The sequence below is a fragment of the Stegastes partitus genome, unplaced genomic scaffold (assembly GCF_000690725.1).
Source record: "Stegastes partitus isolate 25-593 unplaced genomic scaffold, Stegastes_partitus-1.0.2 Scaffold225, whole genome shotgun sequence".
NCBI lineage: Eukaryota > Metazoa > Chordata > Actinopteri > Pomacentridae > Stegastes > Stegastes partitus.
In genome coordinates this window covers 1-13,927 of record NW_007577956.1, presented here as the reverse complement: position 1 = coordinate 13,927, position 13,927 = coordinate 1, and the positions used below count along the sequence as shown (strand labels likewise).

At 46.0% G+C, this 13,927-nt stretch overlaps 1 protein-coding gene across 2 annotated transcripts in view; it reads left to right on the top strand.

Moving 5' to 3' along the window:
* The window catches only part of paqr6 (progestin and adipoQ receptor family member VI), a 29,062-nt gene extending 20,358 nt beyond the window's left edge, over nucleotides 1-8,704 (top strand). For both annotated transcript variants that reach the window (XM_008281153.1, XM_008281152.1), the window contains exons 5-8: nucleotides 779-905; nucleotides 2,012-2,108; nucleotides 2,491-2,635; nucleotides 5,454-8,704. In XM_008281153.1, the coding sequence (XP_008279375.1) occupies nucleotides 779-905; nucleotides 2,012-2,108; nucleotides 2,491-2,635; nucleotides 5,454-5,719 (635 nt within the window). In that variant the 3' untranslated portion in view covers nucleotides 5,720-8,704. The remainder of the gene's footprint in view (nucleotides 1-778; nucleotides 906-2,011; nucleotides 2,109-2,490; nucleotides 2,636-5,453) is intronic.
* The last annotated feature ends 5,223 nt before the right edge of the window (nucleotides 8,705-13,927 follow it).

The following is a 13,927-nucleotide window of genomic DNA, read 5'->3' as shown; positions in this document are numbered from 1 at the left end:
ACACCTTTTTCGGATGTTTGTTGCTCTCACTTATTTTAGAAGAAGCTCTCAGGTGTGCAGACCTGCTTGAAGTCATAAAAACCATTGAAATGCCGCCACTGACATCATATGATCAAATAATAACAGTTTTCTTACTTTGGCGACTCCTTGTGGTCGTTTCAGGAAACACACGGCAGCAGACCGCTGTGTGAAACCTTCTGACCTCATTTTGGTTTTAAATGCTGCAGATGTTTTAATGCACAGCTTTATTTTTCTGTTTGTGGTATATATGATGCTTTTTGTCAGTTTATTGAATTGTGAGTCCAGAAAACAATTATTTGCCTTTTTTGATAAATTATTTTTCCTTTATCCAGGAAGTCTGTGAAATAATCTCGTCTCACTTTCATCGTTTCACTGATTTCCTTTTTTTTTTTTACCAGTTTCTGCAAAAAATAGAATTTTTTTTAGCTTATTTTCAAAACGTACTCAACACAGTTAAGAAACTGCGTTGACGTTTTCTGCACGACACAATTCAGTCTGAAAGTAATAATCAAATGAACTCATAGGGAAAATATGACTTGATTCTAGTCCTGTTTTTGTGGTTTGCATGTGCTGTAACGTGTCTCTCTTCTTTTCTGACTCTCTTCCTGGTTTGTGTAGCCTAACTGTGCACTGAAGGTTCCTTTTTGTATCTCAAAAGGCCACGCTGCTTTAAAATGATCTGAATAAAATCCAAAAAAGCACATTTGTCCCTCGAGTTAGTCACCTCATCATCTGGTGACTTTCTGTCTGTGTCCAGGATGTGCCATAAGCTACGGATACTACGTCATGCCCGACTGCTGGGTGAACACTTGGCTCCATCAGCATTTTGTTCCCATCGCCATCGGAAACACGCTGTTCTGCACCAGCCTGTCCTGCTACTCCAGGTGAGGAGCTGCTGTTTGCTTCCCCTCTGACCTCAGGCCTGCATGCATCATTCAAGCTGCAGTGTTTTACTTTAGGATTAGTTCACGTCTGAAGGTAAACAGAAGGAGCTTCTGCTGAACGTCTCTGTTCAACGTGACACCTGCAGGTTCCAGACAGTTGTTGTGCTGAATGTAGGTAACGTCCCTGCAGGAGCTTCTGAGTTACATAAACGTGAAGACTTCATGCCCAGAAAGCACAGGATTACGGTTTCCCTCAGGCTTGCATTCTTGTTATCACGGAAAGGAAACGGCGGGCAGACTGTCATGTGACACTCAAACGCTGCACTGAAGCCCAGACAAAGGAAATTCTTTTGGTCTCAGCAGCTTTTACAGACACGGTGACCCACAGCAAACCTCAACCCGCTGAATCCAACAACTTCCTGGTGTTTTCTTACTCATTGTGGAATCACTATAAAGTCCTGCACCTCTACGGAGATGCTCCTCATCCTCACCCCGTATGTCTCCTACATCCATGTTCTCCCCGTGCAGCGTGGGTTCTCTCCGGGTTCTCCGGCTTCCTCCCACAGTCCAGAAACATGCTGAGGTTAATTGGTGATTGTAAATTGTCCGTAGGTGTGAATGTGAGTGTGCTTGGTTGTCTGTCTCTAAGTGTAGCCCTGTGATAGACTGGTTACCTGTCCAGGTGAACCTGCCTTCACCCTGAGTCAGCTGGGATAGGCTCCGCCCCCCATAGTGAGGATTAAGATGTACAGATGATGGATGGATGGTTGCTAGCTTTTAAACCAGGTTTTGTCATTTAAGGAGGTTAAACTAAGCCTGGATCGACCTCAGTTGGTGCATTTAAACGTGCACATGCGACATCTTTGAGTAGATTTATCTGTGAAGCATTTAAAGGTTCAATGTGTTTGTAACAAGTGTGGAATAATTTCACGAGTATCAGAGGAAGCAGTGAACTTATTTACCACCCTGAGGTCAAACAGCAACGTGATCAAAGAACAGCAGCAGCGTTCGGTTCACTTCAGGCTGCATGAAGACACAAAGCCTGATTCAGGAGGTCTGAGATGCCAAAGCACAGTCAAACTCTGCCTTCTGTTTGTCTGCTGCAGGTTCCTGGAGCTACAGTTCCCACAGAGAAGCAAAGCTCTGAGGACCGGAGCGTTCATCGTCCCGTTCATATTCGACACTGTCCCTCTGTTTTACAGGGTGAGTCCGTCTGCAGCAGCCTTCTTCTCTACCTGAATGTGAAGCCTTCGTTTTCCTCCCAGAGTTCTTCATCAGCTCGTGTTGTTGTGTGTTCTTATGTAAGAGCTCTGAGCTGATTAGTTCCAGGCTCCAATACTTTCAGCAGGACTTTGGCTCACTAACCCAGAAGCTGATTTTATTTCTTAATCTAATACAAATGTCTTGCTGCCAACAATTAATTTGCCTAATCACCGTGATGATTAGTTTGTGTGTTATGCAACTCGCTTGTTGTAGTTTTTTGTCTCTAACTGGGTCAGAAGTTACGTAACCGTCGGCGCTGATAACCGTCCTACATTAGTGTTCGACGTGTTCAAAGTGTTTCCATCTGTTCTTCCGTGTCCAGATCCTCCTGTGCTGCGGTGGAAGCTGCAGCCCGACCGATGCCTTGTCCAGTCACTGCTACCACCTGCTCTTCGCCTTCCTCACCTGCTTCCTGTTCACGGCCCACCTCCCGGAGAGGCTGGCCCCGGGGCGCTTCGACTACTTCGGTACGTCCTTGTTGGTGTTCGACGGGGTTTGTGCAGTGCTGCGGTTTCAAACCTCGATTCCAGAAAGAAGAAAGAGAAGCTAACCTCCAGTCAAGTTGCAGATGATCACGTTTCCACTGCGCAGGTCGGAGGTGTGGCTCCACGCAGGGATCAACATAGGATTAGTAATGTAGTGGGTTCTGTGGGTTCAGGGTCCCCATCAGCAGCAGGGACAGAAGGTTTGAAGCCAAAACCATTTGTTGGATGTTAAAGTGTCCACCTGGGATGGAGATCATGTGACAGACTGAACATCACCTGCACAAGGTTTGATAACTGATGACAAAGTTCTGCCCTGATGATGATGATAAACCTTTGTGTAGGAGCTCCATCCTCTCCATCAGTATCTAACAAAGGAGCAGGAACATTAGGCTGCTGCCACTGAAGGAGGTTTCATATGAATGAACCAAGCATGGACCATCTCTGTCATAGTCACATGAGAAGGGGATTCACTGACGTCCTACAGTATTAAATATGCAGCGACATGAATGGTCTTCTAGCAGGACGTGATCAGAACAGCTTGGTGTGACAGGAAGTCCAGTGTAAGGATGAATCGCTGGTCAGCGTTTCTCAGACAGGCTGTTAGTGAGCGACATGCAGGCTGCTCGATGTTCTGCAGCGTGAAACAAAACCAGGAATCACATGGATCTCTAATCATCCACTGTAGAGAGGACATCCGGACTGAAAAATAGTTTGAAGAAAGATGGGACAAACCAAATGGACCCGATGCCACGTGTAGAATAAAGTGATTTAGATTTAATATTACGGCTTTTTGGTTCATCTGAGTGGACTGTAGTAGACATGGTGTGTCTGAGTTATTTCACTGCACACGCTCACATGGCAGCGCTGATGTTAAACTGGTCCACGGTGCAGCTTTATCCATGTGCATGGTGGTCAAGGAGAACATCAGACCAGCTCTGGGACAAAGTGAGGTCTCTGTCAGGTTCTGATCCGTTTCTCTCCCACACATCTGGACATGATGGAAACTCACAGCACAGAGCAGAGAGAACAAAGGGAACCCACAGAACACCTGGTAGCTGAACAGTTTGTGTACTCTGCAGTTAACCTGGAGTTCTTAGACCTTATGAGACGAGTGAAAACGTATTTAAGCCCTGTTTGATTTAGTAAGACATAGTTGTTGATGCAGCGAGGTTCAGCGTCCCCGACGTTCATCTGAATTCATGAAACAAGCAGACGTGTGCAGAGTCCAGGGTTCTGCTTCTAAACCTTCCTAGAGCTCCTTCCAGGCTCTACCTTTTATATTTGCTGTCTTTTATTTTGGCTTGTTTTTGATCAGTTCCCCGCTGAGCGCTGCACAATGACATCAAACAGGCGTTTGGTTGGATGCCATGTTAACTCTTCTGCCTGTTCTGATTGGTTGGTTGACTCTGGTGAAGTTCACGGGCTTCTGAACTCAGAGGAAGAGCTGCTGTGTTTTGTTCATGATATGAGAAGATGTAGCTGCAGCACGGTCCATCTGGAGCAAAGGCATCAACCAGCAGCTGTGGAGCGTACTTCTGTCCTCGTTTTAGTTCTAATACCAGTCGTGTTTGGTTTGAAGAAGTCCTGCAGCAGAACATGAGCAGTCGGACCGTTCTCCAGTGTTCTGGCTCTGACTGATGGAGGACAGGTCTTCAGACTAACGTGTTCATGTGAATATTGAAACGGTCTGTTGCTTGAGTCACACCTCTGTTCATTAGGAGATGTTTCCTAACATGGCTCCTCTTCCTAAATCTGCAGCTGCCACAGGTTTACGGAGCAGTCTGGTTCCTTTTACCTTTTGGACTCTTGTTGGTACCAGAATCTCTCCTTTTGTTTCCCTGTTGAGCTGCAGGACAGAAACCAAAGATAATCCAGGATGTAAGGTTTAGATCTTAAACAACATAAAATAATCTGAAATGGTTTTTTTATGTTGCATCTCGTCTGAACAGCGATTCACATCATAGACGGTTTATAAAACACCGTCACAGGTTTGTCCTCTCATTTGTAGTATTTAGCAAATATGGTCAATTAGCTCCTGAGACTTATGTCAAACTTGGTTCTAAATCTTTCCTTGACTTATTGAAGTTAACTTTGTTAGCAGGGACTTAGCACAGCGCCACCATTAGCCTGGCAGGTACAGGTGGAGGTAGAGGTAGGTCCACCCCTCGCTCGTCCCCTTCATGTTATAATGTGGTCGCTCCATAAATCCCACATTTAAACGACCACATTCAAACAGAAGCAGCTGCATCTGTTTTTAATGGACAACCTGCGGTGCCAGTGTTAGCGCTGGACGTTTAATTCTGACTTGCAGCTCGCTGTCAGCTCATCAGACCGCTACCTGATGGACCGGCGCTCAGCTGTAAGCTCATTGGTTGTCATTTCTTTATGATGATCACCTGTGTGCTTTCTTTTATGGGATGGCTTTTTGTTTGTAGGTTAACTGTTTGCTGTCATTGACGTCTGTCAACCAGCTCAGCCGAAGCAGCTGCAGGTTGTTTTATAAGAATCACAGAATAGAGGAAAGACTTCCATGTAGGGAGATTCCTTTTCATTTATAGTACGTTTGTTTTGTTCAGAAAGTAAGAACTTTGTGTTTCTTACATGGTATGGGAGCTTTTCATGGGTTCACTTACAGAACAGAGAACAAACAGGACTTTCTGAGTTTCCTGGTCACTCTAAACGCTGTCTGAGCTTCTCCTCTGAGAATCTGCACCATGTTGTCTACAAAGTGTGTTTTTGTGTTGAAGTCTTGACAGAGCAGTTTCCCACGACACTGACGTGCTTGTGTTCCTCCACTAAGGCCACAGCCACCAGCTCTTCCACGTCAGCGCCGTGGTGGGCACCCACTTCCAGATGGAGGGCGTCATCGCAGACATGATGTCGCGCAGGTCGTGGCTCGCGGCCCACGGGGTGACGCCGTCCTTCCTGGGGACCATCGGCGCGCTCGCCGTCAGCCTCGTCCTCAACCTGGGCATCATCGGCATCTTCAGCGCCCCGCTGCTGTGGAAGCCCTGCCGCAGCTCCAGCCAGCCGCACTCGTCCACCTGCGAGTGCAAAGAGCAGTGAGGCCGAGGTCTGGCTCAGCAGCTCCCAGGAGCTCCACACGGACCGCTTCACATCCACAGATCAGAGGGTTTTTATGCTTCTCCTTCCCCCAAAGTGTTTTTCTAACAGCGTTACACCTGAAGTATGTTTGCGTGTTTACTCAGAAGCTGAGGACCCAGCCACATTTACTGAAGCCTTTTTCTGTTCAGCTCGAGAGGCTGAAAACAAAGTGTGACGGGGCATTGAAGAAAAGGCTGTGGGTTGCAGGAAGCATGCTGTCGTAACACAACGCAGAAGTGCCTTACTGTAGACGTCAGCACGAGTTCACAGCTCAAACTGGAAACATGTCAGGTCACCGTTTGCAGGGATTATTTAGTGCTGAAGTGCCTGTTGGAGGCCGGACTCTCCTCCACATTACAAGGGTTTACCCCAGAGATTCTGTGTAACTGGATTCACCCATTATTGAGGTTGTTCTGCGTGTAAAACAGCACAGACAACTCTCAATCAAGCCGTCGTAATAAAAATGCAGATTGGATTGGCGGCTCTTATGTATTGATTCCACTCCGCACTGACTGGAATTGATTTGCAGACCAGTGCGGTTCTTGTTCTGATTGCCTGCCTTATTATGAACCCCACAATCTGCCCTCAACAGGGGGAGAGGGAGAAAAAAAAAAAAGTTGCAGCGCGGCGGTGATTAAAAGACAGGTACCATTTTTATACCGTTGTGTTTCCATGGCAACGCTGTGGCGGCCTCATGCCCCCTGAAGGTCTTCAACAATTTCATGTTCAGAGCAAACGGCACCATCACCAACCGTCAGATAGAAAAAAGGAAATACTGGTGATCACGGAGAAACGGAGAAATTAAAAACATAAAAATTTAAAAAGCATGTTTCTAGTCGTGTAAAATGTCCAACGTCTGTGTTTGTAGTAACCGTCGGTGGATTTAGGAGCAGCGGCAGAGGAGGCGGGTATCTAGCGGTAGTCTGGGCTCGTGGTAACCTGGTGTTCCAGTGTTTTGGTGCATTAACAAACCTTTACTAGGGCGGGTGTCTCGGGGACTCGTGTTTACATTTACCACTGAAATAATAACTGTCTTTTCTATTTATAGAGTTTTATATTTATTGCTTGTTTAACGTGCATGAAGAGGAATGAAGATGAACCGTAGATGCAAAATGTCTCCTTTCTCTGAGGTGGTTTTTGTGGATTATTGAGCCTTAAACAGGTGGGAGATGATTTTCACATCATCAGGTGCAGATGTGCTGGACTCTCTCGTTTCACTCGCTGGAATGTGGGTGACTCCTGCTTTTGTTGAATTTCTTTTTTAGTTCAGACAAAAGAAAAAAATCTGGCGAAGAAACTCAAAACAGTAAATTCGGCGCTGGCCGTTGGTAGTTAAGTGCGTTTTCATTGTTGTGCAGCCGCAGACAGAAACACGTCTCAGGCTGTTTCTTCTGCTGCTTCGTGCTTAATTGCGGGAGCTGACAGCTTCTATTAGAATTTCTTTTCATGCCTGTAGGCTGAACAGAACTCTGGGCCCATTTTCCTCCTTTTTTTTCTCGATTTAATAGAAAAAAAAATCCGATTATTGAGTAATAAAACAGTAGCAGCCCTTCTCTATGTGGTGAAACAGGAGAGAGTCGTGCAGATCGCTGTGTCGAGTAAAGCAGACTCTTTTTGTCACTTGTTTTAAGACCCAATAATGCACAGACATGACTTCATAAAATGCATTAATTAGATAACTCGTTAACACCTGTATACTGTCATAGCAGCACTGTGTCATGCATTCGTTGGGTTTTGATTGGAGGCTGGGTGTCACATGTTCCTCTCATCTCTGCTGCAGCACTGACACACATAGGGACAGGCTTCAGTCGCTTTGACTTAATGAAAGGCTTCAAGTCTGTATAAAACTAATTTCGAATCACGTTTTCTGGCACAGATTCACACCTTAATCCACCTGTAACACCTGTAACACCTGTAACACCTGTAACACCTGTAACACCTGTAGCTAGCGCTGACGAGCTGCAGGGAAGCACGCTGCTAACACACACACTCGTAGAGAAGCTGATTAGAGGGGAAACGTATGTGATATGATGGGACTGAGGTGTGTTCCAGGTCCATGTTGGATGCTGAGGGAGGAACGTCAGAGAGGGAACGTGTAGAATCACACACACACACACACACACACACACACACACTTTGGTGTTAGAGCAGCTGTTTAAGACGTGGTGGTGGTTCGTGTGCAGGTGTAAGAGTCGCGTCGTCCTTTATGTCCCAGACAAAACAGCAGCTTTGGGTTTTATGTGCCGAGCAGCACCGATCGATCCTTTTGATTTTCTCTCCAGTCATCATCTTACAGCATTCCTCGCTTTGACCCGCTTGATTCTTGGAATTGCATCATTACGGGCTTCTGATGTGGTTCTTTTGCTGTGGACACAAACTAGTTTGAAAGCTTTTACTTCTGAGCTGCTGGTGGTGGGTTTTTCTTGTCATCTCATTCATTCTCAGCCTTTCGCCGTTAAAGCTGCACAGCTCAGACAGGAGGCCCATTTGAGCTGCATCACTTCTGAACAAAATCTCAAACTGACTGTTGAACTCCTCCAGACCAGATCACTGTAACTTTGAAGTTTGTCGTGTCAAACCTCGCAGGTCCACGTTTCTGAGTGGACAAGCTGACGCAGGTCGTAATTATCAGGAAAACTGGGCACTTATTCGTGGATTCTTTTTAAAACTGTACAGTCTATTGAAGGATGTTTGTTAATGTGAAGCTGAGAGCACAGACGAGGGCAGGAGGAACCATCTGACAAACGAGTTCAGTGAAAAAAACAAGTTATTGGTGCCTTTTTTTCTCAATGTTTTGTACAACTTTTCTTTTGATATAATGCTCTGTTCAAAAAGACAACTGCTCTTAATGTATAAATACTTATTTGTTCTTTGCTGTGTATAATTTGTAATTTGCTACTTTTCTCTACTAGACCTGTGTAATAAATTAAGCCTTTTGTAAACGAACAAAGTGTCTGGATTCATTTCACGCAGCGGAAAACACACGGGATGTGGTCCTACGTTACTCAGTCAAAATTGGTTTTAAAATTTAGATTTTGGGGCTGCAGGTGGTTCAGTGGTTAGCACCGTGGCCTCACAGCTAGAAGGTCGCCGGTTGGCGTCCCGGTGAGGACACCCGGGATCTTCCTGCGTGGAGTCTCCATGTTCTCCCCGTGCAGCGTGGGTTCTCTCCGGGTTCTCCGGCTTCCTCCCACAGTCCAGAAACATGCTGAGGTTAATTGGTGATTGTAAATTGTCCGTAGGTGTGAATGTGAGTGTGCTTGGTTGTCTGTCTCTAAGTGTAGCCCTGTGATAGACTGGTTACCTGTCCAGGTGAACCTGCCTTCACCCTGAGTCAGCTGGGATAGGCTCCGCCCCCCATGACCCTGGTGAGGATGAAGGTGTAGAGATGATGGATGGGACTGTCTGCATGTGCAGTGCGTCTAACACTCACTAAGCTCCATCGCTACTAATATGACTGATTATTTTCTTGACCTATCATTTAATTTAAAAAAATAATTGAACTCTGTGTCTAATTTCCCACAGATGCTTTGTTTTGTGGAACCAACAATCCTAGATGTGTAAATTCTTGTGTATATTTGTCTTATTATCTTGTTTTGTTTTTTATTAATATTTATTGTATTTTATTTTTTCTGTCTTTAAAGCTGATTCTGATTCTGATAAGTTATTCAGTTTGGTAGCATCAATGACAAAGACGTTAAAACAGCAAAACATGTATTAAAGCAGCTGTTTAGTTTCATCTGTGAACGGAAGCTCAGCTGCTAAAACCTCTCGTGTACATCCTCCTCCTCCTGCCTGCAGTGTGAGTGATCCACCAGCAGAGGGCAGAGCAGCACAGCGAGCAGCTCGTCGCTCCGTTAGCAGAGAACTGAGCTGCAGCTGCAGCGCTGCAACGGAAGATTTATCTGCAAGAAAACCAGCTGCTGTTTGACTTCATGTGCAAAAAAATACAATAAAAATCTGGCTGGAAATGTAGTCTGAGATTTGTCCTTTGAAATGTGATTTTCCTCCTAAATGGTGAATTCTGGTGTGAGGTTGTTTTTACTGAGGTGCTTTAGCCTCCGGAGGCCTTGAACAGAAGGTCAATATGTGGAGTTAAAACATGAGAAAATAACTCTGGACTCAAAAGTGAAATTCTAGACAGCCTGAAGAGCTGACGTGGACGTAGGTGGTCTGTATGGATGATCAGGTGTTATCCAATAACTATAATTAAAATAAAATCATAATGATGCCATCAGTGATCTTCAACCTTTTCTACTGTGTTTTTTGTCTCTATGTTCTTCTGGTGGATGCTCACATGTAAACCAGAAGGCTGCTGCAGATGGATTAATTGTAATTAGGGCTCAAAAAATTAATCATCACAGCTGCAGTATGGCCAACATCCAAACTGTAGAAGCAGAAATGTTCTGACTGAGATAAACTGTGTTACAGCAAACCTTTTATTATTTCTGAGGCTGTGCTGCTACAGAGGTTCCTCTAGGAGACCAACATGCTGGTCCGGTTCAGACCGAAGCATCTGGACTCAAATGGAGGAAAAAAAAAAAAATCACTATTCCTGTAAGATTATCTGCCAAAATATTCATGTGCATCATTCATCCCTATTTACAGACTATTTGTGCATTTTTAACTAAAATACTAACACAGTAAATCCAGCTACCCCTGATATGAAGTCTGAATTTAAACCTATTTAAACACATACTTCAGGTCTCTTTTCTTTTCTTTCTCAGTTTTCCTGCTTTGACCCAGACCCGTCCTCCTCCTCTGCAGCCGTACGGGACGGAGTGCTTTATTATTAGCAGTGCACTGAAATGAATCGCCACCGCCATTATCACAGAAGAAATAATTAGCATAAGAAATCAATACCCTGCATATGCGCATTATGTGACGAGGTGGAAGACTGAAAAGGAAAGTTTCCCGCTGGAAAGCTCTAATAGGACTTCCATTTTAAAAATGGCCTCATTTCCAGCTCTTATTATAGTCATATTCCACATCCAGGCAGGGAGGAGCCTCGGGCGCTTATTAAAAAGGCTCATTCTGAAACCACAAATGGAGCCCTTAAGGATGGCAGGGACAAACACTGGAGAGGGAACTAATCCTATCTGGCCAGGATCTGCTTGTAAGACACTAGAAGAAACAATGAGCCAGACACGAGTCCTCCAAGTGTTTTTCATCCCCCTGGTACACCAGAGGAGGTGGAGGGAGAGAAAGAGACAGAGAAAGGGATGATAGCATTACTCACAATCCATTACCACTCCCTGGAGACGCTCTGCATACAGAGTGATGGAGCGAGGGAGGGCGGCGGCGGGGGAGGAGGAAGGGGGAGGATGGGGGTGAGGCAGAAAGGGAGAGCGAGAGAGCGAGAGAGAGAGAGAGAGGTTGTGGAGGGTGTTTGTTTGCTGGAGGCCGGCGGTAAGGCAATATGAAACTTGATTATTCCTTTTCAATAACCGTCTGCTGAGCATCCCGCGGAGACGTCGCAGGTTGCTGATTAGTTCGTCAAAATAATAGAAGGCTCTTGAATAGCCTTGTTAAGATGTCTAACTTTAAGTACAGACAGCAGCCCGAGTCATTGTTCGCTCTGAAGCGCACCATAACGACGGATTGACTGATGCTGAGGGACGTTCCCGCTGCAGCCGCTTCTTAATCAAGTTTGTTTATTGTTTTTTCAGGGCAGACAACATACAAAGTGCTGGAGGAACAATACATGGAGATATATATTTCTTAGACATTAATACAGAGTATGTACATTGGGTATTTACACGTGAAGGCATGGCAGTGGTTGGAACACCCGCTCCGTCACCCTCCCAGAGCCCCAGTGGGTTTCTTCACCTCCAGTCTCTGTTTCAGCGCCATCTGTCTCCCTCCTCCTGGAGTCTCACTTTAATCCATCTGCTACCTCTACAGCCATCTCCGGGTGTCGCCCCCCCAGCGTACCAGGTTTCAGCGCAGCGCTTTGATTCAGAAGAACATCACTAATCTGTACAGAAGCCTCTCAGGAGTGAGCTCCAGGCAGGCCACAGGTCCAACAGAACAACATGTAAACACAGCAGACAACACACCAGGAACACCACTCACTGCTTCGGATCGGACGCTTTCTTCTTTCTTCATTTTTGAAAAATATTCATGTGACTTGAATCGGATTTGAGAAAACAAACGAGCTTCCGCTGCGATTATCTTATATACATTCACTGAAAGCCTTTAAATAACCTTCCATATCAAAACTTATCCAAAACCAGTGGCTGTACTGTACAGAGGGCTGTCTGGCTGAACCAAACCTGTGAAATGTGTTTTGTGAAGCGCCCTGTCTCATAATCATCCGCTTCATTTTCTAATTGGATTTCAGCTGCAGTCGTACAAAACGTGTCGACGGCTCAGCTCACAAACATCTGCAGGGATCCCCCCGACAAGCCACCAACGTAAAGCCCACACACTGTTACTTCAACACTGGTCCATGCATGTCCCTCCGCCCGCCAAGCCCGCCGAGCCCGCCGAGCCCACCGAGCCCACCGAGCCCACCGAGCCCGCCGAGCCCGCCGAGCCATAAACATTGAACACTTTGGTAAACATTTGACAGGTTTCCAGAGAGCGCCGGGGCAGTGAACGGGGTCGAGGTCGAGCTGGAGTCAGGAGCTGAAGCGGGGAGGTCATTGTTTGTACTTTCCATCAAGCATCAAGGCTGGAAAAGCGGCAGGACTGGGAAACGATGTCATCCCAGCTTCTCTACTGGTCTTTTAATGGATACGAGAAAAAGCAAACTGTAAACCTGAAGGGAACTTGTTTAAGGATTTAACTAACTAAAGTCTCGATTGAAAACCTCCCCGGCCTCTGATCTCCGCTCCCTGCTGGCTCTCGGCCCTCCTAGCCCAGGATGTCCAGGTAGACCGGCGGGTTCTTGACCAGGGCCAGCAGGCGGCTGTGGATGTCCTTGATGACCATCCTCTGCTGAGGCTCCCTCTGCCAGCAGCCCTGCATCAGCAGATACACCTCCTTGGGGCAGGTGCGTGGCCTCTCCAGCTCCCGTCCCTGCGTGATGCATTCAATGGCCTGTCAGGGAGTGAAAGGTAAAGTTAGACACTGCCAGACAAATACTGCCATCATCAGTCTGTGTCAGGCCCAAGTCGTACTTCAACTCTCTGCTGTTTGTATTTAAACAGTCCGGTCTTGGTATTTAAAACAGGAATAAACTAGAAGTCTAAACTCAGAGAGATGTGAGCTGATTTCGGCGTCTCTGTCTTCACCAGGCTGAAATCGTTTTCGGAAAGGCCCAGCAAGAAAAAAATGGCCAATATTGGTATGGATAGACCCATTGATGGTATTGATTAGTCCGCCGTCTGTAGCAGGAAGATGAGACCATGGAGCTCACGGAGACACGAGGAGCCTGAACAGCGGCTAGCGATGCCACCAAACATCAGTCTGTGGAGATTATGTTTCTCTAAGCTGGCCGGAGGAAGAAAGACCTGAAGAATGGACCTGATAATAGGAAGGCGTCCACTGCAGGAGCTCGAGGCAGATCTAAGGAGGCCTCCAGAGCACTGTGAGCCTGTGTTTAGCTCATCGACAACGGTAGCTATTGGACCAAAATCCAACTCCACTGCTGATCGACGAGCACATTAAGAATTTTCTCCAAGTTTAACCAATCAGCATCACAGAGGTTCCACAGGATTAGTTTCCAGAACATGAAAGACGGCGAGTGACGAATGTCAGAACCTCGCCAGCAGGGGGCGACTCCTCTGCTGGCAGACAGATGTCTGATCATGAGGAAATTACTTTATTCTCACTTGATCTGTAACCTCAGTTCACGTTTTCCTGATGACCTCATGGTCTCAATCGCTGCTTTCAAGTCTCCTTCAATACAGTAAGGTGTTGGTTTTATAAATGATGGCCCATATCAGAGGAAAATAGACGAAGAAGCACGCTATGCTTTACACCTTCAGCTCAATGGAGAAGAAACTGAAGCATCTGTCTGGTGCTCACAGCACTGGAAAGATATTTTCTAAATCCTGTCAACCACAGAAACAGTCTGTATAAAAAGTGCTGATTATCTGCTTTGTGTGTTATGTGGAATAAGAGCGGCTTTGTTCCTGGAAAGAGACTCGACCGGACTTGTTTCAAATTAAGTTTTTCAAAGCAGTGAGGCCCTCAAACGGAGAATCACTTCCATTGTGTTGA